General features: G+C 41.9%; 1 protein-coding gene across 1 annotated transcript in view; it reads right to left on the bottom strand.

Annotated features, from left to right (window-relative positions):
• Positions 1 to 27,821, bottom strand: part of LOC146809769 (nicotinamide N-methyltransferase-like) — a 167,275-nt gene that overhangs the window by 82,406 nt on the left and 57,048 nt on the right. Inside the window, exon 2 of the mRNA XM_085616618.1 lies at positions 914 to 1,121. Coding sequence (XP_085472744.1) covers positions 914 to 1,121 — 208 coding nt within the window. The remainder of the gene's footprint in view (positions 1 to 913; positions 1,122 to 27,821) is intronic.

The raw sequence follows: 27,821 nt of genomic DNA, 5'->3' as shown, positions 1-27,821 counted from the left end.
CAACGCAACCAGAGCACCAGAAAAAGTGTTGCTGTGGTGGCGTTGGAGGCTTGTAAATATGCCCCTCAGCTTTCTGTTACTTTATGAAATAAAAGGACAGAAAAGGGAATCGTCTGCTTCTCTGGTGCGCGTGTTGCAACTACGGCTCTAATGGAAGCTAGAGATACGCCTTTGAAGGAAGAAGAGAAAAATTGCATTATCTTTCGTTGCTTACTTTTCTTCTGCATAGGGACAGTGTTGGCACATTTTTGTAGCAAATCAAAGCCAAGTAAGTATTAAACCTTCTCTCTCCAAATGACTCACTTAGCAAGAAAGGTATATATGGTTCTGGTGTCTAGCCATGGATTGCTTACTGAGAGGAGATGGCTTCTGATCTGATGGCAGCACAAGGTAAGTGGAGAAATAATTCATGGCAAAGTATAGTTAAGCAGCCGTATAAGTTCGAACGCCTGACAATATTTGAAGAAATTAGACATGTAACACAAATAGGTTAGGGAGGGGTGATGAGCTATGATTACAACTATGGTGTCATACTCACAGGTGACAGGTACAATCAATCATGTACACACAACACAAACTGGCCGCAGATCCCATGCATGCACTGCACAGGCAGCAAACACTTGTGTGCTTGCATTGTGTGCATTGGTACCAGGATCCAGTACATCTCTGCAAGCTCTCTGTTGATGTGCATGTGCAACTGTATATGTACTCTATGCAAGCGTTTTGCAGCAAAGCGACACATTTTGGCTTTGCCACTGCTTGTTGAGCTTGTAGTCAGGCTTAGTTCTTTGCCTGCTCTAAAGCAGTTGGGCACAGTAAGAAAAGAATATTATCACATACCCAACATACACGATAGAAGCAGGAAAATCATCCAAGCATCTTTAAAGACCTGATACATTTGTAGGATATATACCTGCACCCTTTAAGTTCGCAGAAATATTTTGTAGCTGATGAAAGCTCGATGGCTTCAGGATCCTTCTCCAGCCATTTTTTAACAACCTCGAGGCTGCTCTCCATCATGTCCACGACAAAGATCTCCTTGAAGGATTCGCAGGTTGGTAATAGGAAATGTATAAGGTAGGTCATGCCAATCTGCATGATAGTATTCCCTTTCACCATGCCTGTTTTGAAAAATGTGAAATAAAAAATGTTACTTGTGAAAGAGCACAATCACTATTAATATTTCTATTAAAAAATATCCAGTGACATTTAGTGTATTGCTTGTGACTGAAGACGAGTTATTGATATTTAGGATATTTGGAATGACAAAGCTGACCTCAATTAACATTTCGACCGGCTTCTATTGCAATTGGCCACATTAGATACACTGTTTATGTTGTTTCTTTGAACTTACCTCATTTGTTTGAATCTCCTAACCTAATAACTGACATCAATGAAATATCTAGACTCAGATAAAAAAAATGGCTGTACACCTTTTTCTGCTTGTAGTGAATGAGCCACTTTTGTGGTCTGACACCCTATGATGACCCTCAACCACCACCATTTTGTACTGACTTAAGTGTGTTATGTTGCCCTAGCCTTAATGTAGGGTGGGCTTGCATATGCCTGCTTTTCTTCTGTCTTTTAGTGGAATAGTTTTGCCAAGAATAGAAGGTATGGGATGTTGAGGTGCAGTGTTGTGGGTGGTGGTGCACACATGTGCTCAATGTTGGATACTGAGGGATTAAGTGTATAATGTTATTTGGGTTAGGTGAATTATGACTTTGACCTATTGGCTTTGACGTGGTCTAATGTCATTCTGTTTTCGACTTTACCTTGCTTTATGGCAGTGCTGACTTTTGCCTTTGACATGTCCTCATGTCATCTTGCTTTTCAATTTCATCTTGCTTTGGGCCTTTCTGTGTGCATGGCTTAACTAACTCCATTTTCATGCTGAAGCCATTTCCTGTGCCTGCACGAAGCTGCGGAGGTGAAGAGGGCATGTTTTGCTTTCCTCCTGTTTTTTACACTGTACTGACTAGAGAGAACTGGTTCTTATCAGAGGAATTTACATGTTTGTCTCGGAGCCATAGCAAACGCCTGATCAACCGTTGCGGTGGCCTTGAGCAGGCTGGTAAGGGCTCTCATGAGAACGAGGGGGCGAGGCTTGCTAGAAGCTTCGCTGTGTTTGAATTTGTATTGAAAAGGGGAGCCTACACTGGCCTGGTGGAAGTTCACGCTGTGGAGCAGACGTGCTGTCACGGAAGAGTGGAGGCTGGTGTCACCTCTGAGCTTTCGCCCGGTTCAAGCAATGGACTCCCCTTGAGCGAAGTGGGGTGAAATGATGGAGCAGTAGGTGAGGTGTCTCTGCTACTAACTGTCTCTTGATTCTTTTCTGAATTCTTTCCTTTCCTTCTTATTTTCTGATTCTTATATCCATACATATATATATTTCTACATATTTATTTGCCTTGATTGTGTTTCAATCATACTATTGATATGTTAGAGTCTGCTATGTTAGGTACATTTGGCTTAGCGTGTGGTGCTATTTACTAATAAATATATCCCAGATATACCAATTCGTCTTGTCCTTGTAGCAGGAGGTGTGGACTCTTCTTGGCCAAGTATTCTGTTGTAGAAGGATGGGTGAATTCCCTTCTAGCAGGTAATTGTGTTATAGGAAGATTTTCTACTCCTGGCAAGTGATGTGTAAAATATACTTCGCTCTAGAGAAGTGTTGTGTGTGTTACCTTGGTCTAGAAGAGACTCATATGTTATATTGTTTTCTTGCCTTGCCTTTGGGGGAGTGTTGAAAGTTTGCCCACCTTAGGAAGTGCTGTGTATATGTTATATTCCATAAGTTTGGAACTGATATTCTCTCCCTTGGAAAGTGACCGTACATACCTTGGTCCATTGGAGATCTAAGTTTGGCATTACACTGCTTCATGGCAAAAGTGAGAATATACATGTAAAGGGGAAAATTGGTATATTTGCAGTCATCATCTTATGTGCAACAAAGAAGTTGGTTGCTAAATATCACAAATAGTTTGGTAGACTTTTACAGCATTGTACCCCCATTGTACCCCCTTAGAAACCCAGCTGGTTCACTGAAGACCTCCAGGCCTCCAAGCACACCTGCCGAAAGCTAGAGAAGAAATGGCACCGTGAACAGACACCGGACAGCTACGCAACCCACAAGAAAGCCACCCGCAGACACCACCACCTCATCAGTTCCACCAAAAGGACCTCCTTCAAAGACCGCCTAGACAACAATGCACACAACAGCAAAGAGCTCTTCAACATCGTGAAGGAACTCTCCAACCCCAGCTCCAACACCAACGACATCCCACCTTCACAAGACTTGTGCGACTCCCTAGCCACCTTCTTCCATTGCCAGATCTCTGACATCCACAACAGCTTCAACGCCACGACCGCCCGACAACCACCAAAACCTCAATCACCATGGCCACCATCTGCACCGACCCCCTGCTCGCCTAGACCAACATAAACGGCAACAACACCATCAAAATCATGAACACCATCCAATCCGGATCTCCGTCAGACCCATGCCCACACCACATCTTCAACAAAGCCAGCACCACCATCGCACCCCATCTCCAGAAAGCCATCAACATCTCCTTCGAGACAGCGACCTTCCCGGAGAGCTGGAAGCACACCGAGATCAAAGCCTTACTCAAGAAACCCAAGGCTGACCCCAAGGACCTCAAGAATTTCCGGCCCATCTCCCTGATCCCATTCCTGGCGAAGGTCTTCGAGAACTGACCCGCTACCTCAAGGAAAACAGCATTCTGGACCCATCCCTGTCCGGGTTCCGCAGCAACCACAGCACCGAAACTGCCCTCATTGCCGCCACGATGACATCAGAGCCCTGCTCGACAACGGAGAAACCGCGGTCCTCATCATCCTGAACCTGTCAGCTGCCTTCAACACTGTCTGCCACCGCACCCTACGCACACGCCTCCATGATGCTAGGATCCAAGACAAGGCTCTGGACTGGACCACCTCCTTCCTCTCCGGCAGAACCCAGAGCGTCTGCCTCCCCCCTTCCGCTCGGAAGCCACCGAGATCATCTGCGGCGTACCCCAAGGCTCATCTCTCAGCCCAACATTGTTCAACATCTACATGGCACCGCTCACCCACGTCGCTCGACTGCATGACCTCAACATCATCTCCTACGCCGACGACACTCAGCTGATCCTCTCCCTCACCAAGGACCGCCTCCCCGCCAAAACCAACCTCCACAAAGGAATGAAAGCCGTCACTCAGTGGATGGAGAACAGCCGACTGAAGCTAAACTCAGACAAGACGAAAGTCCTCATCCTCAGCTCCACCCCCTCAGCCTGGGACGACTCCTGGTGGCCTGCCACACTGGGAACAGCTCCAACACCCAGCGACCACGCACGCAACCTAGGGTTCATCCTCGACTCTACTCTCTCCATGACAAAGCAGGTCAACGCCGTCTCGTCCTCCTGCTTCAACACCCTCCACATGCTCCACAAGATCTACAGGTGGATCCCCACCGAAACAGGAAGAACGGTCACCCAGGCCCTCGTCAGCAGCAGGTTGGACTACGGAAACGCCCTCTACGCAGGAACCTCGGCCAAACTCCTGAAATGACTCCAGCGCATTCAAAACGCCTCTGCTCGCCTGATCCTCGACATCCCGCGCTGTACCCACATCACACCCCATCTGAGAGACCTGCACTGGCTCCCCGTCAACAAGAGGATCACCTTCAAGCTTCTCACCCACGCACACAAGGCACTCCACAACACGGGACCAGCAGACCTCAACAGACGACTCAGCTTCTACACCCCCACCCGCCAACTCCACTCTGCCAACCGTGCCCTCGCCACAGTCCCCCGCATCCGAAGAGTGACCACCGGTGGCAGATCTTTCTCCCACCTCGCAGCCAAGACCTGGAACACCCTTCCCATCCTCCTACGGCAGACCCAGGACCTGCTAACCTTCAGAAGACTCCTCAAGACCGGGCTATTTGAGCAGTAGAAACATCCCCCCCTCAGCGCCTTGAGACCCTCACGGGTAAGTAGTGCGCTTTACAAATGTTCTGATTGATTAATTGATTAGCTGCCGAGAGTTGCCACCCATCAACCCTCGCAGTGCTGAGCCTTGTTTGAAAGTCGGGGCACTTCGCAAACCTTTTACACAAAAGGTATTGAGACCATATTTCCTTTGTTATTCCCAAATCTTGTGGATTCTAAATGTACCTAGGGACTGTGGAAACCTTTGGAATGAGAAAAGAAAATAGCCAAAATATAACAATATGTTATGGTTGTTGGTTGTAAAAATGGGAGAGTATTGCTCTACAAGAAAGCATATGCGTCTTTTCTAAACAAAAGGTTTTCTGTGCTAGGATCACTATAATCTCAGCTTTCATGAAGAATATTGGTGACATTTTCATTAGTATTATTTTGTCTCTGATGACTGACTTACAAAAGTAATGTAACATTAAACCCACCAATCCCTTCTGGTTCTATGGATATTCAATGTTTGTTGGTCATCATAAAACACATTAACCTGATATTCAAGCAGCCTATAATGATTTTCTAATTTAGAGTAACCATGCAGCAATTCATATAGTAAAATCTAATGGATGGAATATTGGTATGAAGGAATGCATTTTGTAAATGTACTCAATATATTGAATTTAGGAATAGCGCTTATTTGTACAACGTGGGTTTACACCTTACTAATGTGTATGTAGAGTGCCAAACTCCTGAAATGACTCCAGCGCATTCAAAACGCCTCTGCTCGCCTGATCCTCGACATCCCGTGCTGTACCCACATCACACCCCATCTGAGAGATTTGCACTGGCTCCCCGTCAACAAGAGGATCACCTTCAAGCTCCTCACCCACGCACACAAGGCACTCCACAACACGGGACCAGCAGACCTCAACAGACGACTCAGCTTCTACACCCCCACCCGCCAGCTCCACTCTGCCAACCGTGCCCTCGCCACAGTCCCCCGCATCCGAAGAGTGACCACCGGTGGCAGATCTTTCTCCCACCTCGCAGCCAAGACCTGGAACACCCTTCCCATCCTCCTACGGCAGACCCAGGACCTGTTAACCTTCAGAAGACTCCTCAAGACGGGGCTATTCGAGCAGTAGAAACATCCCCCCCTCAGCGCCTTGAGACCCTCACGGGTAAGTAGTGCGCTTTACAAATGTTCTGATTGATTAATTGATTAGCTGCCGAGAGTTGCCACCCATCAACCCTCGCAGTGCTGAGCCTTGTTTGAAAGTCGGGGCACTTCGCAAACCTTTTACACAAAAGGTATTGAGGCCATATTTCCTTTGTTATTCCCAAATCTTGTGGATTCTAAATGTACCTAGGGACTGTGGAAACCTTTGGAATGAGAAAAGAAAATAGCCAAAATATAACAATATGTTATGGTTGTTAGTTGTAAAAATGGGAGAGTATTGCTCTACAAGAAAGCATATGCGTCTTTTCTAAACAAAAGGTTTTCTGTGCTAGGATCACTATAATCTCAGCTTTCATGAAGAATATTGGTGACATTTTCATTAGTATTATTTTGTCTCTGATGACTGACTTACAAAAGTAATGTAACATTAAACCCACCAATCCCTTCTGGTTCTATGGATATTCAATGTTTGTTGGTCATCATAAAACACATTAACCTGATATTCAAGCAGCCTATAATGATTTTCTAATTTAGAGTAACCATGCAGCAATTCATATAGTAAAATCTAATGGATGGAATATTGGTATGAAGGAATGCATTTTGTAAATGTACTCAATATATTGAATTTAGGAATAGCGCTTATTTGTACAACGTGGGTTTACACCTTACTAATGTGTATGTAGAGTGCATTTCACAAATATGTTATTTCTTTCACACTTGCCTATGTGTGAAAGCTACAAATGGAGAGAAACTCAGTGGATCATAACACAGTTTCTACTGTTCTTTAGATCCATACTTCTCCCTATAAAAATGGTACCCTGCTTGTGTAGCTGGGCCTAGTGCCCGAGTCTAGAAAGACCTCAAAACGCAACATGGAGATATTACATTTTCACCATGAAAAATGACCCATTTTGATACTTTGGAAAGCTGTGGAATTTGGGCCTGCACTGGCCCACCACCCAAGGATAGCTATCAAACACAGACATTTTTGAAAGCTAGTCACCTAGGGGGTTCCAGGGTGCTCAACCAGGATTGACTGCGGGTCAGATATAGTCCTGGATTAGTCCAGCTGAAGGTTTTCCTTCTTACATTTTGTGCCATTTAAACTGGAGAGGGCTGCAAGGAGCAAGCATAGCATCTCTGGCAGTGGTTGGCATGGCCTGAGAAGCAGACGGGGCATCGCGGTTAGGCAGACTGGAGTCTTGCATTGTTGGTCCTTTGCATCGATTGATGCTTGCTGTGCGAAGAGACGGGCTGGTGGCGGCTCGCTCTTTCTGTGTGAGTGGCACTGTTGTGTTGTGAATGGACCCGTTTGTAGTCATTAAGAGCTGAAAAGCTTGTTTTAAAAGCCCGCTGAGCCACACCAAGGGTCCAGGACCTGAGGGGCACAAGTTGGGGGTCAGGGAATTGCTGTAGGGAGGTCCAGAAGCTTTAGGGGTACTTGTTAGGACCCTGAGGCTCAGATCAGGAATCCAGCAGACTAGCCCCTTGAGTCACTCTGAGGCCCTGGCTTCAAGATGGGTTGCAAGTCTAGTTCTTCCTCTCCAGGCAATAGGGCAGGAGGCAGAAGGTCAAGACAAGAGGGCAGCAGCTCCTTCAGGGTGGCAGTCCAGCAGAATGACAGTCCTTTCAGCAACACAGCAGTCCTTCTTTCTAGCAGAGTATCCACAGGTCATTAAGTGTACTGAAGAGTTGATGTCTGAGATCCTTCTTTTATGCACTGGTGCCCTGGTTCTGGAAGGTGGGAGAAGCTTCTAGACAGTGTCTTTGAAGTGACTAAGATGCCCTACCTCCCTTGCGATGGCTCGAAGCTGGCTACATATATAATGCAGGGTAGTTAGGCTCTTTGTGTGAAGCCAGGACACAGAATATTCAAGTGTAAGTGAGACTTGGCCCAGATCTTCCCTCCCATCCATGCCTGTCACACCTAAGCTTCTGTTGTGTGAGGCTGTCTAGGAGGAATACACAAAGCCCAACTGCCAACCACACCCAGTCATGTGACCCTGGCAGTCTTCAGGCACCAAATGGCTAAGGCAAACAAAACAATTGCAACTTTCTAAAAGTGGAATTTTCAGAATTGCAATTCAAAATCATGAAAGTGAAAGTGAATACAATTGTGTAGTGTGTTGGATGCCTTAGCAAGAAGTCTTATTATTGGCTAATATTTAAGAAAGGAAATGTAATACAGACATTGATATGCGTTTGAATCTGTGGTCTAAAGCACACCCCCTGTATTTTATTTGGAAGTAGCATGTTCCTTCTAGAATGTGTTATGAACTTGTGACCTACTGGTTGCACTGGGTTGCTAGGTACACTGAGGTAAGAGTTTATTGGTGGGGGGGGGAGGGTGTCAAAGAGCCAGAACATGTGTTTTAGAGTTGAAGGGTTGAAGAGTTATGACTCAATTTAAGTAATGACAAGATTTAATTTCTAGTACTATGTAATAAACTGTTGTGTAGTAAATAAATTTAATAAAAATGAAGCTAGATATAGGTTTGAATTTCTCCACGATCATCGCAAATAAATCACGAACACACATAAATAGGAGTTTCTTTTTGAAAGACAGGGAAGGGTTAACAGATACTAACCAGTCACAAGAGGAGATCATGTAGTCTAAAATGAAAGACATGATTTAATTTTCTGCCTTTCTCATGAACACAGAGTGCAAAGTTGAAGAGATTGCCATTTTATGGTTGCTTTGTATGAGAGTGGGGTTCCATTCTTGTCCTTAGCTTTTAGAAACCCTAACATTGTCAAGACTATCCACAAAGAGATAAAACAACAATATAGTCTACAAACTGAATTCCCTGGTATGTACATAACTTTTTCATTCTTTATAAAAATTGCAATAGAAATGAAGATTTATATGGAAGTTTGATAAAAAAAAAAGAGTATCACAGTGATGTGAAAAGATATATCACAGGAGTAGTGTAGTAACAAATAAAAGATGAGAACATGGTGTCCGCCTGTATATGAATTAAAAAGAAGTAATACTTGTTAGTTATGTATGGGGAAGTGTTTGTCAATGTGTTTTTTAACTTATATGACCACTTTGCATATGCTTAGATGGTGAGATATGGTTCTTGTGGTTGCACAGAGTTATACATATGGTGGGACTTTTGAGTTTACTCAAAGATGCAGAGAGGTTTATATTTATGGAAAGATTGCTTGAAGGTGTACATCTATTAAGAAATCGCATATATGTTTACATGGTGATCTATGTTCAGTACGGCTGATGAAAAATTCATGTATATGGTGAGTGTGGTGTTTTTTCTTTAAACATGATTTATTTAAAGTTGAGAAGGATTATTAGTGCAGAATGCCTTGAGCTAGCTTCATTTGGTGTGTAACTTTTGTTTGGAAAATGCTGAATATATTTTTTAGAGGCCGAAGACATTTGAGAAATGATGCAGCTATACTATTCACAAAAGGTTTTGTGCTTTGAATTTTATTTAAATGTTATTTTTAGAAACATACTGATGCATGTGGAAGCTCAGTAATAAAGCAATATATGCTGCTAGGGAGCTATGCATGGAATTACACACCAAGTGTGATATCTAGACTACAATTACACATAGCTCAGTAGAAAAGCAAATGTATAGTAAAACAGGTAGTTTGATAGTGGCAGAAGGAGATAACCAATAAGTCAGAAATATAGTCACATCTGTCATGTATCTAACAGTAATAAAGATACTTCCATAGTCATTCAGGGAGTTGTCATGTCAGCAATCACCCACCTACTAATGAGGTAGTCATCAAATCAGTGATTTAGTATCCATGGAGTTATTTTATTATCTAGACACTACACATGTACTCTTGCAATCAGGCCGGCAGAAATTAAGTAGCCTTTCAACTATGGAGGCACTACCTATACATTCATCTAATCGCCCAGACAGAAACCATTTACATATGCAATAAACAAGGCTGTAACTATGCGGTCATCGTAACACTTGCACAGAAACTACGCAGTCATCTTTGCAGACACTTATTACAACCCATGCAGTCATTGAAATACTAAGGCACACACATGAACTCGTGCAAACACTCAGGTCATGCAGTCATCTATTTACGTAGAGAGTGCTATTGTAGTAAACCGGTTATTAATGCAGTAGCTATGTACTCATTTAATTACTGAGGGAATAATCTTGCACTAAAACAATCACACCAGTAGTACACTTACTTACATCCAAACTCTCAACGTTTAACAATGGAGTCATGTGAACACTTTTCATGCACCTATGTAATCAGCCAGGCAGTACTTATGCACAAATTGAATTATCCAGGCACTACCCATGTAGTTATCCAAACATCCAGGCACTACCTGTTTACTAAACCAAAAATACATGGGCAGCAGCTAAGTAGTCATGCAATCACTGAAACACTACTGATGTTCTCGTCCAATCTGCTAGGTGCTATGCATGTACTTAAACAATCATGTATGCACTTTCCATGCACTCTATAAATCACCTATATACTATTTATTCACTCCTGCAATCATCCAGACACTAATGTTGCACTAATTTGATCTTCCAACCATTATCTATGCATGTGTTGAATTATTGAGCTGTTAGTCATGCAGTTATCAAATCATTCAGGCACTACTCATGCACTCATCCAAACACCCAGATAGTAGTGATATACTCACGTAAACATGCAGACAGTAACTTTGCAGATCTGGGGCAACCCATGGAGTTTTGATATACTCAGGAAATTATCGAGGCAGGACTTGCATCCTCAAAGAATCACCTCGGTTCTATGTATGCACCAATTGAATCTTCCAGGGAGTATTGATGTTTTCAACCACAAATACATGATTTTACAAGTTTTACTGAACAATATGTAGTGTTTTAGAACCATATCGTGAAATATATTTGCAAGCTGTGACATACTCTTGGATGTAGTTGGAGGAATTAGTGAGATATATGCTTTGGTAGACATTGAGGTGCAGATTGTTACATGCACTGTTTCCCAAAATTTAAATCGGACATATTTAAGTAGAACAGTACTGAGATAGTAAATAGAGTACTAACACAGTGGTAGAGAGGCATCCAATAGTTATTATGTAGTGTTTGTATGTATAGTGTGTACTTGTACACTTGGGGCTAAATTTAGAAGAAAGTAATGCAGTGCGGAGCTGCAAGCCATTTGGCTGTGTCATGCTGCATTACTTTCAAAGCCCAGAGATGCATCACATTTACAACAATATGATGGATTCCTATGCTCTCCCCTGTGCTGGTGCAGAACTGGCTGCCATACACCACCCTTGCACCATGTGGCTTTGTAAATCTAGAGCACCAAATTACAGTGCCGGTGTGTCAAAAAAAAGTGACGCTCCGAAAAGTGCATGGGACTTGAAAATATGCCTTCTTGCCTTGATGTTCATTTTAAAATTAACTACAGAAGGGATAAACTGTTCTTTCACCATGTAGGAGTGAGAAATGAGATACGCTGCAGCTGTGTTGTTAAAGAGGGTGCTAAAATGTCAAAAGGTAACTAATAAATAAAGTTTTATATTTTGCTCTGGGTTTGTTATATTGAAGAAAGTGAATGTAGTAATATTTCTATGTTCATCTGTAGATTTAAAACTGCAACATAACATGACATGTCAAATGTTTTTGCATTATGTGTAAGTCAGTGGTAAAGGAGTTGATAGATTGTATAGGGTAAACATTTAAATATACTTGGTTTTTTTACAGAACGATATCTACATACCTACACACAGCTACAATGCCTACAAAAGCTTGGACGAAAAAGCAACAGAAGCAACTACAGTATGTTTGCAGAAATTAGTTACAAAAGGGGCAAAATGTAGAAAAAGTGATGAAAGAAAAAAGAGCTACATATAAGAGGACAAAGTCATTTCTTGCAAGTATATATGCACATTTACAAAGATTACAAAATAAAGAAAATGAAATTAGGACTATGAGGAACAATAAGAGTGGACAAACTGTACATTGCAAGAACAGAAAAGATTGTAAAAGACATGGACACACCTTAACAAGGAGACAGAAGCAGCTTAAGGGAACTGGAGTAAGAATGTTTCGTAGTAGAGTGGTTATAAATCTACAGAGGACTATGCAGAATTATAGGAGGAGGAGGAGAGAGGGACTGAAACAGAAATAATGAGTTGAGAGAGTAGTTTATAAGCCCTTTGCTTTGAAGAGGAAGCTTCTCATTTTGATTCTAAATAGAATGAAGACACTTGACAAAATAGTTTTGTGCATGAAGAGACAAAACCAGAAGAAAAGATTAGTGAATAGAAGTAACTTTTGTACAGTTTAATGGAGAATGGATGCATACTTCTAGTACAAAGCCTTTCTTTAATGAAGAAAGCTATATCCAGGATAACAGATTAGTTCATGCTATTGATGAAAGAGGACGAAGTTATGAAATGAAGAATGGCAGTCCTATTGGAATAGAGGTGATGTTACCTCGAAATGTAGAAGAAGTTATTGCAGAAGAGGTACAAGGGAGGCATAGTCAGGCCCCTGTATACAAATGGAATTGTAGTAGTGTCTGCAGTATTATACATCAATCCATTGATATATTAATGAGATTCCTACATATATTTCCAAGGAGATGTTTACAACACAAAATAAGTTCTTTGCAATGTTTGAATCCTTGCAAGCTGAGAAAGCATACAAATTTGAAGGGACAATGACTAGATTGTTTATAAAAGAAAGTGTGCGAAAACAGCTTTGATCATTTTAGAACGTTAGCTGTACCCCACTCAAAAATGCAAACTTTAGTTAGAAGGTTGCATTATGTGAAAACTCCTGTTTATGTTTAGGAGAAATGAATAGGGCACTTTTGCATGGTACTGTGGCAGAGGTTGAAAAGGTTTGTGATGATGTGCAGTTTTGTTTCTTTGGTGCAGAACAGGACTGTAGGGAAACTGAACAGTTGATAACATGAGGAGTTATAGAACAGGACACAGGTACTACAGTTGATAGTTTTGAAAAATACATTACAACATTTAAGGCAGTATGTGCTGACGAACCAGAATATGTTTGTATATGCTGTTGATGCACTCACTACAAAAATAAAACATGGACTGCTGACTTATATTTAAAAAGTGAAAGAGAGAATAATGATAACTGGCAAAAGTCTGTACTGCAATTATTTGCAGAAGATATATTTCACTTGTCCACACGACAAGTTATATGTATTACTGCTACTATAAATTAGAGGATGATAAAATGATTGCTAGAGCTGTGCATAACAAGTTAGAACTGGTTCCCATTCCAGAAGCACTTCAAGGTTTAACTAATTATGAGTCCATTCTCATCCAAATTATACATCCATTTGAGGCTATAGTTCCTATGGAGCTAAAGACGGGCAAGTTACCCCCAAAAGAGCTGCAAAAAGGTCCAAAAGGTAAAGTAATGTATTTGCCATTAGATGTAAAGAAAAACATTGAAATGGTAGGGGTAGATAGAGATTTAGAGGAAGGACAAGTAATTCTTGTAAATGGTGTGCTTACCAAAAAACAAGAAGATATGGAAGGAGTTAGCAGGTGTTTCCAAAGTTAAAATAGCAACTTTATATCTGGTACAAAACAATGTTTACTATAAAGAAAGTGGAAAGGCTTCAAGATATCACACATATGGAGGATCAGAAAGTTCCACTGACAGGTCAGATTGAGAAGGTGGGTCACTCCAGGACAGTAGAAATTTATGAACATTATAGCATCCATCCTTTTCTTTCTAGAGAGGTTATTGGTTATGCAATTGAGCTGTTTCAAATGAAGGAAGCAAAAGGAGCTCCATTAAATGTGTGGGAAAAAAGTTTAGAAGCTCAGTGTTGCCCACATCTTTTCCTACTGGAGTAGGTGGCAGGTATGATAAGTGACCTGTGCAAATACCTGCAGATGAGTATAGATGTAGTAGACTTTATTCATAAGATCCTAGACTTACTCAGTGTATTCTATATACATTTCATCTATTATTTGGTATTGACTTGTCTGGCCTATCATATGCTGTGAATCATATTCTAAAACCAGGAGTTAATTTGCAAAATATATCCGCAAGAAAACTTTGGGAAAAAGTTGAAGGAGAAAATAAGAACTTGGAATAAAATTTATTAAACCTAATGGCATGTCAGCGTGGGACTAATGAATATTGGTATCGGCGTCCTGGTGAACTCAGGTGCATACTGAGTTGTGCTGCGTATGCTTGGGATGACCTGCTAGAATTCTTGCAGGGGGCACATTCAAATATAAAAGACATTCATCTGAAGACACCAGGAGAACTGTGCTCACTAGACCCTGCAAAAGTTTGCAGATATTTTAATCACAGACTTCAAGCAATGATGGCTTTCATCTTGAACAAAACAAAACCTCCTCTTGGGGAAGCGATTGATTTCTTTTGGTGTGAAGAGTACCAAGCCAGAGGTGCTGCCCATTCTCACATGCTTTTGTGAGTAAAATATGCCCTAAAGTTTTGAACAGACAGTGATGAGTCTGTGTTGTCTTTAATTTAGCAGTATGTAACTTGCTCCAACCCAAAGTAGAGTAATGACAACATTTTAGGACAACAAGTTCTACGATTCCAAAATCATAGATGCAGAAAATACTGTCAGCAAAGATAAAGAGCAAAAGGGATATTTTATGTGAGCTGTTTTTTTGGATTCCCACAACCTGTCATCTCACACGGAAGAGTCAACAGATTTTTTTCTGCAGTCATGCATACACTTACAAGGAAATCACTGAAAAATACATAGAACCTTAGACGAACAGAGGCTTACAAGAAGTATAATGACTAAAGCCCTGTGATTCTGAAGATGTGGAATAAAAACATGGATGTGCAGTTTGTTGCAGACAACTCAATTGCTGCTGCTTGGTTTGTTAAATCTCATATATCAAAATCAGAGAAAACTGAGATGAAAGAGATGTGGGAGGAGATTTCAGCAAAAAAGAGTCTTACGAAGAAATTGTACAGTTTTAGTATGAAAATGCTTTCTCACAGAGAGATAGGCTCCTATGAATGTGTAGACCAGTTGAGCTCAGCTAGTTTGTTTTCTAAATCTAGAGTAGTTCTATATGTGAGTTTAGGGCCTGCTAATGCTGGTAACAGAGTACTGAAGTCTTTTCCTGAAATTCTATACCTTACAGAATTTGAGCCACACAGAAGAGATATTCTGAAGAGTAACATGCTGGATACGTCCTATCCAAGAAGAAGTCATCATCTGGAAAGGATGTGTCTTTATGAAATGTTCCAACATTATACTTTCAGAAGTAATGTCAGTGAAAACATAAATGAAGGTAAATTTGCTGTGGCTGGATATATATAGGATGTTTGGTGTGACATAACAAGGGAATGTATGCCGTCTGCGCCCGTCCGCGACCAGTGTGCGACCAGGGCCAGGCACGCTGCTCGAGATGGAACCGACAGGGAAAGGATCGTATGGTCTCGAGATGATCTGTGGAGGCTTAACACGGATGTTAACTGCCACTTGCACAGGTTTGACCCGGGCTCCCTCCCCCTCGATTACACTTGCGGGACGTGTGGAAAATACCTCGGTGTATGGGAGAATGAGGTGAAGGGGATCCGCAAGTCCAGACCGCTTAGCAACGGAAGTCTTAGAGCAGGGTTGCTGAATTGTAGATCCCTTTCGAAGCATGCCAATGATATCTGGATGCTACTGGAAGGCCATGATTGGGATGTTTTATTCCTAACTGAAACGTGGCTTAGTGAGGATAACGTGACGGCTATAGCCTTAGCAGTGCCCCCGGGATACACAATGTGCCTCGCCAACCGACAGGGTGGAAAAAGAGGTGGTGGGGTAGCTGCTATAATTAAAGATCAGTTCACACTAACATCCTCGGCCCCTATGCTGATCGCGGGCGTGGAGGGGCTCCACTTTTGCATTCAGGTGGGCTCTCAAACATCCTTAGCAGGTCTAGTAATCTACCGCCCACCTGGGGGGAATGACTCTAATCTTACTGACCTGCTGGACGTAATAGTGCAGAGCTCCTTCCTCCATCCCCACTTCCTTGTAGTAGGGGACTTCAACATCCATATGGACAGAACAGATTGTGCCCAAGCAGAGATATTAAGGGCCACCCTGACGGCCGCAAATCTGAGCCTAATTAATAAGGGACCCACACACAGGGCGGGTCACACACTCGATCTCATCCTCTCGAATATTGAAGGGGTGTTGCTGGAAGATCCTCAGCCACTGCTTTGGTCTGACCATCTGCTTTTACCTTTTTCAATAACTTTGACAGCTGACAGACCTACGCCAAGCAAACGTGTTTTTATGAAAAGACAATGGTCGAAGCTGGTCCCGTCCGTTATGGGCCCAGTCTTAGTGCAAAACATGCCCACGTTAACACTGAATGCTAATTCTGACGCACAGCGGCTTCATTACTGGATTGAAAATATGATTTCATCCATTGCTCCAGCGAAACGCGCGCTGTCCAAAAGGGACTCCCCCTCTGCCCCATGGTTCTCACAGGATCTTAGAACGGAGAAGGCTATATGTAAACGTTTAGAGAGGCGGTGGAGGGTAAACTATGGGACTCTGGAGAGATCTCATTATAAGATGGCCTCCCATAAATTTAAGAAGTCTGTCCGAAAGGCAAAAAAACAATTTTTTGCTGCGTCCATTGAACAGGCAGAACATTCCAGCAAGGAAGTCTTCAAGGTGGTTCAGTCCTTCTTCAAGCCTAGATGCATTGATAGGGAGATTCCGCCTTCGGTCACTATCTGTAATAAAATCTCGGATTATTTTGACCAGAAGATTAAGAGTGTCTATGATTCATTTGGCCCAGTGGTAGCTACTGAGAAAACAGAAGATTCGGCTAAACTGCTGATAAGCGGTCCGCTGACCTGTTTTCAACCTGTAACTCTGCCCGCGGTCTTACATGAATTAAGGTGCTGCAAGTCAGGCTCGCCGGATGACCCCTGCCCTCCCAAATTGTGGCGCACAATGGCGGATTTTGTGGCCCCGTCCTTACAACAGATCTGGAATACATCCATTACATCGGGGGTCTTCCCAGACAAATGGAAACATGCTACCCTCCTCCCTTTAAAGAAAAAGCCTAACGGTGATCCTATGGATCTCACCAACCTACGCCCTATCTCCCTTCTGGCTGCCCCGGGCAAGATGCTGGAGAAAGTTGTCCAGCGGCAACTCAGTAAATACATAGAGGACAACAAGATTCTGCACGAGACCCAGTCTGGTTTTAGACCAGGTTTTAGCACCGAGACAGCTCTGATCGAGGTGGCAGAATCAATAAGATGGTCGTTAGATTCGGGAGACTCAGCTTTGCTGGTGCTCCTGGATCTTTCGGCGGCTTTTGACACCGTTGATCACGCAAGGTTGTTGATGAGACTGTCGGAAGTGGGCATACAGGATCAAGCGCTGGCCTGGCTACACTCCTACCTGTCCCAGCGAACCCAGAAGGTCGCTTTGGGGACTGTTTCTTCTACACCTAAGCAGTTAGGTTGCGGCGTACCTCAGGGCTCGGCGCTTAGCCCACTTCTATTTAATATCTATATGGCGCCTCTCTTCACTCTGATCGCCAATTGGGAGGTCAAGGTAGTATCTTATGCTGATGATACTCAGCTTGTGTATCCATATGCTGAGGGGTCTGAGGCTGCCTTGTCAAATTTTAAAGGCTGCCTCCAGGATGTGGCGCGCTGGATGAACACTAATAAATTGAAGCTTAATGTGGACAAAACAGAAATGCTGCATTTTGGCAAAGGCGCCCCGCCCCCCTCTGAGCTATGGTGGCCGGCAGCAATGGGCTCCCCCCCTTTTCCCAGCACTTCTGCAAAAAATCTGGGAGTGCGCTGGGACAACAATCTATCCTTTGTTTCCCACACCCAACAGCTGATGGGCTGTTGCTTGGGTAAACTCAGGAATCTTCGCAAAATCCTGCAACTTTTGCCGACACATTGCAGGAAAATGGTAATCCATGCGACAGTCACATCTAGATTGGATTACGCGAATGGTCTGTTTTTGGGACTGCCCAAATACTTGATTCAACGCTTGCAAGTGGTCCAGAATGCGGCTGCGAGACTGTTAATGCATATTCCATTTAAGCATTCTGTCTCTCCGCATCTTCGATCACTTCACTGGCTACCTGTGGCACACAGGATTAAATTCAAGGCTCTCACGCTAGCTTTTAGATCCTTGTTTGGCTCATGCCCCACTTACCTGAGGGCCCGACTACCAAGATATACGCAGGCCCGCTCTCTTCGCTCCAACCTCCGGACTCAGCTTGTAGTCCCGCGAATAAGAAGGGCCCGGCTGGGTGGCAGAACGTTTTCTGCCAATGTAGCAAGCCTTTGGAACTCACTCCCTCCGGAGCTCCAGCAGGCCCCCTCTGAAGCGTGCTTTAAATCAATGCTGAAAACCTGGCTCTTCTCCCAACCTCGTTAATTTACTGTTCTGCACTGCGGGAGCTGCTTTTCTGCTTGCGTCCAGCGCCGGGACACCTCCTGGAGAGGTAACTGTTCGCGCTTTATAAAATTCGGTATTATTATTATTAATGTAGTCAACCATCGAAAGCTAAGTTGCCGAACTATATACAAAGGAGAGTTTTTCTATTTATACTTCTTATACTTGTATAAGCCATAGCGAACTAAAAGTGAGACACTTGACTGTTATGAAGATTCTTTCAATTCTATGAAAGACAGCATTGAGTGTTTGTTTCCAGTGTATCTTCAAATGTTGAGAGATGAGATTGAAGAAGAAGAAACAATTGCTGCTGAGATAGCAAAAGAGAGTCCTCCAAGCAGTCAAAGTTCAGCATCTGGAAATCAAGTTCCTTTTGGAAGCCAATCATTGAAAATGAAGATGCAATTGTGGTGAATGAGAAGAATACAATGCGGCCAGTAATACAGGAAACTGTGAATCTAGAACTACTAATACAGCAGATGAATGCAGATCAGAAAGAAACCTTTGAAGAGGTAAAAGGTAAAGTAGAACATGGGTTTCTCCATGCGAATAAAAAGTGTGCATGTTCTACATATAAACCAGTTCTATTGTTCATAAGTGGTCAAGCTGGAACTGGAAAAAGCTTCTTGATTAAAGTACTGATAATTTACCAACAGAAGAGAACAGAGTCCAATTTGTCATGTGTAGTCACTGCACCAACAATCTTAGCCTCTGATAATGTTAAAGGAGTTGCCCTTCATCGATTGTTAATGCTGCCTGTTGAACATGACAACAAATTACAATACAACAGACTATCTGGTGATGCTTGTCATGAAGTGGGAAGAGTATTACAGAAATTAAAGCAACCAATTATCTGATGAAGTCAATATGGTGTCTAACCTAATGCTAGCTTTTTTACATCTAATAATGCAGCAAATATTAAAAACTGACTACGATGTACTTTTTGGAGGAAAACCTGTTTTCAAGAAACTTCTATATAAAGGAACAAGTTATTCACCTGGAAGTATTGGAAATGTAAACATTTGGGAAAACTTTCAATACAAAGAGTTAATCCAAAATATGCGCCAAGCATCAGATATGCATTATGCAGATATACTAAAGGATAGAAGAGTGGGAGTCCTCACAAAAGAGGGAAAGACAGTATTATAAACGCATCTCATCAAACATGTGTTTACAAGTAATGTTTCAGCTAATGAAGTGATGTACAATTGTGTTAAGGAAGAGACGTCTATTGTTTGTTTGATGCCAACTTTTGATGAGTGTAGTAAATTCAATGAACAATTATTGCAAATGGAAAAAGAAGAGATTGTCAAAATTAGAGCAAAGAAAAAAATGGGACATCAAGGAGTTACAGTGCTACTAACAGAAAAAATGCAATCAATATTAGATAGTTTAGAAAAGTCTGTGTTGAAAACTGCAGGATTAGAAAAACAGCTATGTATCTGTAAACTTTGTCATGTAATCTTATGTCATAATTTAAATGTTGAATAAATAATGGCTAGTGAATGGTGCAATGGATAAAGTTATTAAATTTGTTAATTATCTAAACATAAATGATGTGGAATACTTAGCCATAAGATTTGATGGTATTGCTGAAGTTAAGCAGATTGGTGGATGTGTTGTACGTTCCCTACTTGTGAAAGACTTGTATGTCCAGTGAACGCAGTTCCCAGTGTCTTTAGCATATGTAGAAACTATTCATAAATCAAAAGGTTAAAGTGTAGATCCATGTCTTGGTAATATTGGTAGTAGTGTATTCAAAGAAGGAACTTCATATGTTGCTTTATGGTGAAAATCGTCTGCTTTATTTCTTATTGATTTTGATGAGAAGAAAGTAAGTGCTGATGTGAGCTGTGTAATGGAGTATAATCGGTTGAGAGCTCAATATGCACCTCATTTAGGCTAGTATCTGGTGGTTTAAAAAACAGTACTGTGTCCAAAGCAGAAAATATCTAAACAGTCGACAACAGTTGAACAGAAAGATGAACAAAAAGAAAATCAACAAGGAGGAAAGTAAAGAAAACTAGAGCACAATAAGGAAATACAATGCTATCACTTTGATATGAAATCTGGAGTGAACTGTTATGCAAATGTGAAGTTAAATGGACTATATAATTTGCTTCATTTAAAAAAATCTATCTAACAAAATGTAGATAAAACAATGTCTTCACAACTGTGTAGTTTACTTTAAGAATTAAGAAGTGATAGAAGTAATATACCTTCTGCTACTGGAATAAGAAAACTCACTGATGACTCTACTGGATCAGTAGTGGTCTCTCAAAATCTTCAACAGGATGCTCAAGAATTTCTATTGGTAATGCTAGGACTATTAGAATAAGATGTGAATATCAATGAATTATTTGGTTTAACTTATAAATGGGCCCATAACTGTGAAGGTTGTGAGTTACATCTAGCACTGAATTCAATTCAGAACGATTCCACTACTTGACATTAGCAGATTGTGAAGCTGTGCTGCTTGAAGATTTAACTACAAACGCCTCTCATGATACGAACTCTCCAAACTGCAGATCAGAATTTAGGCCAACGTTGTTTCTGCAGAGGTATGGAAAATTTACCATAGTCATGCTACAACAATGCAGAGTGGATGTTACTAAATTAGGAATTGAAATTACAAATGCTGCACAACTGTCCATCTCAAAAAAACTTTCACAAATATAGCAATCATATTTCATGAAGGAGTTAATATAACCTCTGGACACTACATAATATATTTAAGATGTCAAACAGGATGGACAGTGTGCAATGACAAATAGAGACATTCAAATCAAGACTATCCAATAAGTTACCAAACTTATATCTGGTGTTCGGGAACCGAAGTTCTAAGGAGAATCTATGATAAGAAAATGTGGTATTGTGTTGATATATATATATGGATTATGTGTTTCTGAGACATTATTCGGCCTATTGGGGGTATTGTCTACAGCAAGCTCTTAGAAATGAAGGACTCTTTTCAACTGCGGAAAAGGAACTTATAAATATTTGAGGACTACATTGTGTCACTACAGATGAAAAGTAAACGGAGGTACTATAATACCAGAAGCCTTAAGTTGCACTTCACTTCTAAAAAAGGTCCCTTTTTGTTTCTGCTACAGAAACTTCTACATAGTACTATGAGTTATGTTATTCATACATGGACTAAGAACATTTTAGACATTATTTGGCCTAAGAGGGATGATGTTTAGAAAAGGATATTAAAAAATGAAGACTGTTTTATAATTGTTGGACATTTTGTGCCAGATATAATAATATCAGAAACAAAGTTACCATTTAGTTGTTTTCATTAAGGTATTATGTTATCAGCAAGCCAGAATTAAAATCTTGCTGTGAGTGCAGTGAACAGTATTACTTAGTTTTTTTGTTTTTTGTTACATAGTTTTATATAGCATGAACTTGACCAGAATTGGGTATCAGAGCGCTTTACATAGCACCAGTTGCATTACATGAGAACACATTCATTTGTTTTGGTTAGGCACTGGGAGATTAAGTGATTTGCCCAGAATCACAGGATGTTCAGTGTCATTGCCGAGACTCAAACCCAGTTCCCCAGATTCAAGGTCGGACACCCTAGCCGTTAGGCCAACTCCTCTCTCTAGTTGTACTGATCTACTGTGCACATTTATTATTTGTTTACAATACATTGACTGTTTTTTCCCACTGTTTCAGGATGAGTCTTTATACAAAGCACTGGTGAAAGCGAACAATGAAAGCTGAAAACAGGAAAAAACAGTAAAATATTTGTCTATGTTCAATTAAAGTTTTGCTTAAAAAATATTGATTGTCGTTTGGTTGTCTAATGTTCAAAATGGAATTCTAATAAATTTTTGTCTTTTTTTACAGTGGTTGAAGGTTGAGATATATTATGTGTGCCAAATCACCAATCTAGCAATGTATTCATTGAGTTACTACTCATGATTTCATCCCATCTCCCAGGCACAACAGTTGCACTAGTCCAATCATCCAGCCCCTACCTAAGCAGTCATCCAATCACTTAGGTACTGCACTTGAATTCATATAATCTCCCAGCCACTAATCAGGCACTCATCCAATCACCCAGGTGCTACTCATGCACCCTGCAAACATACAGACACTGTGCAGCAGACTTACAAGAAAGTTGTGCATCTGTAGAGATGCGTTACTTTCCCTGCGCCACCCTGAGAAACCCTAACGCCACTATGGATTGACAGATGAGTCAGAAATTCTGATGCATCTGTTGGCGCAAAAGTCACGCATAGCTGGAGTCTTGTCGCAAAGTGCAACGCATCTCCAGCAATGCATAGGGAGTCCTATCCTCACTGTGATGCATTACTCCTTACGCCTGCTCAAAAGCACATGTAAGGTTTTGACGCCAGTGGCATCCTAGAAGTGACCCAGTGAAATCTTGTGGATTTCACTACATCACTTCTACAAGGCTTTTGTAGCACCCACCCTGCATATGTTCCACCTGACGCAAGTATAATGTGACGCAGGGCTTTACAACGTGACGCATTTCCCTAGATGCATCATGTTGTAAATGGGCCCCATTTTTACGCCGCTGCTGCATCATAAATAGTGACGCAACCGCAGCAAAAAAATGACGCAAAGGGCTTGTAAATCTGGCCATCTGTATGCAATCATTCCTTCACTGAGCCACTGCCCATGCACTCATCCACTCACCCAGGCACTACTCATGGACTCATCCAATCACCCAAGTAGTACCCATGCACCCGCACAATCATCCAGGCACTATCCATTCACTCACCCAATCATGCATGCAGTATCCATGTATTCACCCAATTACCCGGACCTTATCCGTGTACTCATCCAATCACAAAACCACTACCCTTGCACTCATCCAATCACACAGGTGCTACTCTTGCACCCATCTAGTCACCAATGCGCTACTCACTCATACATACAATCAACCAGGTACTACCATGCACTAATCCAATTACCCAAACAGTACCAATGCATTCATCCATTCACTCAGGCACTATCTAAGCACTCACACAATTACCAATGCACTATCCATGCACCTCTAATCACCCAGACACTACCCTTGAACTCATCCATTCACTGAGGTACTACCCATGCACTCATGCACTCACCCAGGCACTACCCACGTATTCATCCTTTTACTCAGACATTACCCATTCACCCAGGCACTACAATTGCACTGATGAATTGACCCAGGCACTACACTTCTACTCATCTATTCACCCAGGTACTACCATGCACTCATCTATTCACCAAGATACTACCCATACATTCATCCAATCACTCAGGCACTATCCATGCACTCATTCATTCACCTAGGCACTACCCATACACTGATTCATTCCTCCAGCCATTATCCAAGCACTCATCCATTCACCCAGAAACTTTCCTTGTACTCATCCTTTCACCCAAGCCCTATCCTTGCACTTATGCATTCACTGAGGCACTACGCTTGTACTCATCCATTCACTCAGTCACTACCCATGCATTCATCCATTCATTGAGGCACTGGCCATGCACTCATCCAATCACCCAGGCACTATCCATGTACTCACGTAATCATGCAAGCACTATGCATTTATTCAACCAATCAATCACCCAGAGACTCTCTATGCAATCACCCAGGCACTACCCTTGCACTAATGCAATTACCGAGGCACTACCTTGCACTCATCCAGTCACTCAGGTGTTACCCTACCAATCATTCCTTTACTCGGGTACTACTGTTGCACTGATCAATTCACTTGTGCACTACCCATGCACTCATCTATTCACCCAGGTACTCGCTATGCACATATCGAACCACCCAGGCACTACCCTTCTACTCATCCATTCACCCAGACACTACCTGTGCACTCATCCCTTCACTCAGGCAGTACCCATTCACTCCTCAATTCACTCAGCCACTGCCCATGCACTCATCCATTCACCTAGACACTACCTAAACACTCATTCATTCACCCAGGCACTACCCTTGCACTCATCCATTCACTGAAGCAGTATGCATGCACTCATTCATTCACCCAGCCATTACCCATGCACTCATCCATTCACTCAGGCACTACCATTGCACTCTTCCGTTCACTCAAGCTCTACATATGCACTCATCCATTCACCCAGGCACTGCCCATGCACACATCCAATCCCCTAATCACTACGTTTGAACTCATCCAATCACTAAGGCACCCACAGAGTCACTCAGGCACCACTGCTGCACTCACTATAACATCCATGCACCAGCTGATCACTCATTAAATTATCCATACACCAGTCATACACTCATTCCAACATATTGCCATGGTTTATCTTTTCCCAACAGGAAATCCAACCGGAATCTTTTTTCATTTGTTTATTTTTGTTAAGGCTTTTGTAAAGTTTTATAACTTTTTTCCTCTCTTTCATAATAACAAAAATAGCAACTGGGACAACATGAATTGAAAAAACTTGCCTTGAAAAATGTGAAAAACATAGAAAAGGGGAAACAAATTAGCATGTATGCTGTTTTGCAGTGTTGAGAGTAGCTGTAAGGCTGCTCACCAGCACTTACTGTCCATGCAGTACATTGCCATTCTTGACAACTCTGGAGCCATATCTGTTGCAGTAGTTTGCACCTCAGAAGGGAGTTTCAGACCAGGAATTATTGCAGCTGCCACTGAAGTAGATTGTCCTCCAGATTCCCTTTGCTTGATTGCCAGCTGGAGAGGATTTTTATGATAGGTTTTTAGATGGTATAACATGGATGTTGTCCCACATGAATATTTCTTGTTGGTCCCTCTAGAGGGTCTTCTTGCAGATTGTACATTGCACAAGTTTGGTAGTTGTTTTTTATTCATCTGCTGGGATCGTAAAATCCCATGCCACACTGGCTCTCTTCTGTGGAGTTTCTTCTTCTCCCATATCTTCAGTGTCAACGTCCTCCACTTCCTGTTCCAGCTGGTGTTCCTGCTGACCCCATCTCCCTGCTGTGTTCCCATTTCTGATAGAAAATAGACCAAAAGATTTACACAGCAAAATGAATCCACCTGCTCAGAAAGAAGTCCTATGAAAGCAGATTCAAGAAGGAGGAGTGGGTGTGTAATTCCTATTGATTTTGCTAAAAGTTCTATTATCCAATGGTGTTCCATGCTTTCCCGGTCATGTGATATTTGGGTGACCGAAATAGTCGTGGTGAAGCAGAAATGCAAAATATATGTTTAAAGTAGTTTTGTTTAAAAATGGAAAGAAAAGCAGAACTTTCAATACTATGAAAGTAAACAGCTGCACTGAACTTGTTCATAATACCTCTACATATTTGTTTCAGAGTTGTTAGAAAACACACGCTATCCGCATTTATCGACGTCATTGTGACTTCCGCTGTCTTTGTGGAAACAGGAAAAAGTGTTTGGAGGCGACTATTCTGGAAACTCATTAGAAATATCCAATCATAGAAAGAAAGTACAAAAATGATCAACACAATTAAGAAATAGAATTTAAAAAAACCTTAGCAATTGCAAAAACCAAAGGATACAGGAACGTTATAGTTAACAATTAACATTTAAAAAACCTTAGAAATTCACTGGAAAAAACAGAGGTTACAGGAACATTATAGTTAGGCAACAGAATTTAAAAACAACCTTAGAGATTTACTGAAAAATAAAGGTAACAGGGACTTTATAGTAAGGCTCAAGTTTCACTCGTACAAGACCAGAGAAATGCAGCAGTTATTGCTAGCTAACTATAACTCGCACCCCCGCAATGCACTGCTTATGACCTTACATATTACATCACTCATGACATGGTTAGTGACAACACTGATGACACCTCAAATGACATCACTGATTACATCATCCACAGTATCTCTAACGGAGCCACTCACACCCCCATATAACCATTCATACACACACTCCAATGTTCACACTACCATTCTCAAAACCATTCACACACATGCCAGTACATACATATCTACTCACTGATTCATAGGTCTACACACATATTGACTCACTCACCCATATAGCCACTCTTACACCCCCTCACTCACTAATAGAGCCACTGTCATACCCACTCATACACCCATACAGCCACTCACCCACTATCAGACACTCATAGAGCTACTCACACACCTACTCACTCACCCATAGAGTTGAGCATACTGCCTCTTACTCACCTATACAGTTATACATACACCAACTCACTTAATCATACAGATACTAACACATACTTACTCAACTATACAGTCACTGACACAAGCACACACTCAACCATACTGCCACTTTCACAATCACTAACTCACACATACGGTCACTTATATCCTCCGACACTCACATAAACTGTCTTTCACATATGCAATTACTCAACCATCCATTCACTCACTCACCGACACAGCCATACACATACTCAATCACCCATACTGCCCCTCTCAGATGCTCTCATGAACTGATAAGCCAGTTATTTACCCACCTACTCATCCATGCAGGGAGTCAGGAAACTTTAGAAAAAGCTACAGCCTGAACTGCTGAACAGAATTACACCAAATGTGGCAAAAAGGTAGGTCTTGGTTCAGAAAGAGTCCTTTTTGTTAAATGGTGTAAATCCGTTCAGTAGTTCCTGAGAAATTTGAAAAAGAAAATGTTTCGATATCAATGGCCGCGTGGGTTCGCGAACCCTCTGACCACGAGCTTCACTGTGATTGGCTGCCAACACTCCAAACCAGGAAGTGTTGGCAGCCATCTTGTGACTCGGTAGAACCGAGTCACAAGAAAACAGTGAAAAAAATGTTTAAAAACAAGAGAAGGGGACGGGGTAGAAACCCCTGACCCCCTAGGCCTGCTCAGGGGGTCCCACAAGGACCCCTAGGGCACAAAAAAGCTTTTTTTGAAACAAATTTTGGCCGAATTCACGTTGGGGTCGCGAATACCGCTAAAAATATTTTAACATTTTAATTTAATGAGGCCCCCGGGTCACCTGCAGATCATTAGGTAAAATTATAGTAGAGTTGACTCAGGCCTACATCCTTCTCTGGCAGATAAATCGAGAACTATTGAACAGAGTAGTAAAGGCATCTGCTTTTACAGCGCTATGATACAGCAAACCCTGCTATAGTGCACACTATATAAAAATAAACCCAGTATTATAGCAGTCCATGAAAAGTAAACGTTTGCTTAGTTCCGGATTCACCTTGTACACAGTATGGGTAGATTCAGTGCGAGACTCTTGTTAATGCTGCAGTTTATCAATATCCTCCGTTCCGGGTGCCGCAACCCTTCACGATCATGTCTTGATTGCCATTTCCAGTAATGCTGATCAAATGCTATGGT

Source organism: Triturus cristatus, chromosome 7 (assembly GCF_964204655.1).
Source record: "Triturus cristatus chromosome 7, aTriCri1.1, whole genome shotgun sequence".
In the NCBI taxonomy this organism is placed as follows: Eukaryota; Metazoa; Chordata; class Amphibia; order Caudata; family Salamandridae; genus Triturus; species Triturus cristatus.
Note: the sequence above shows the minus strand (reverse complement) of the source record. Positions and strands in the feature narration are given on the sequence as shown.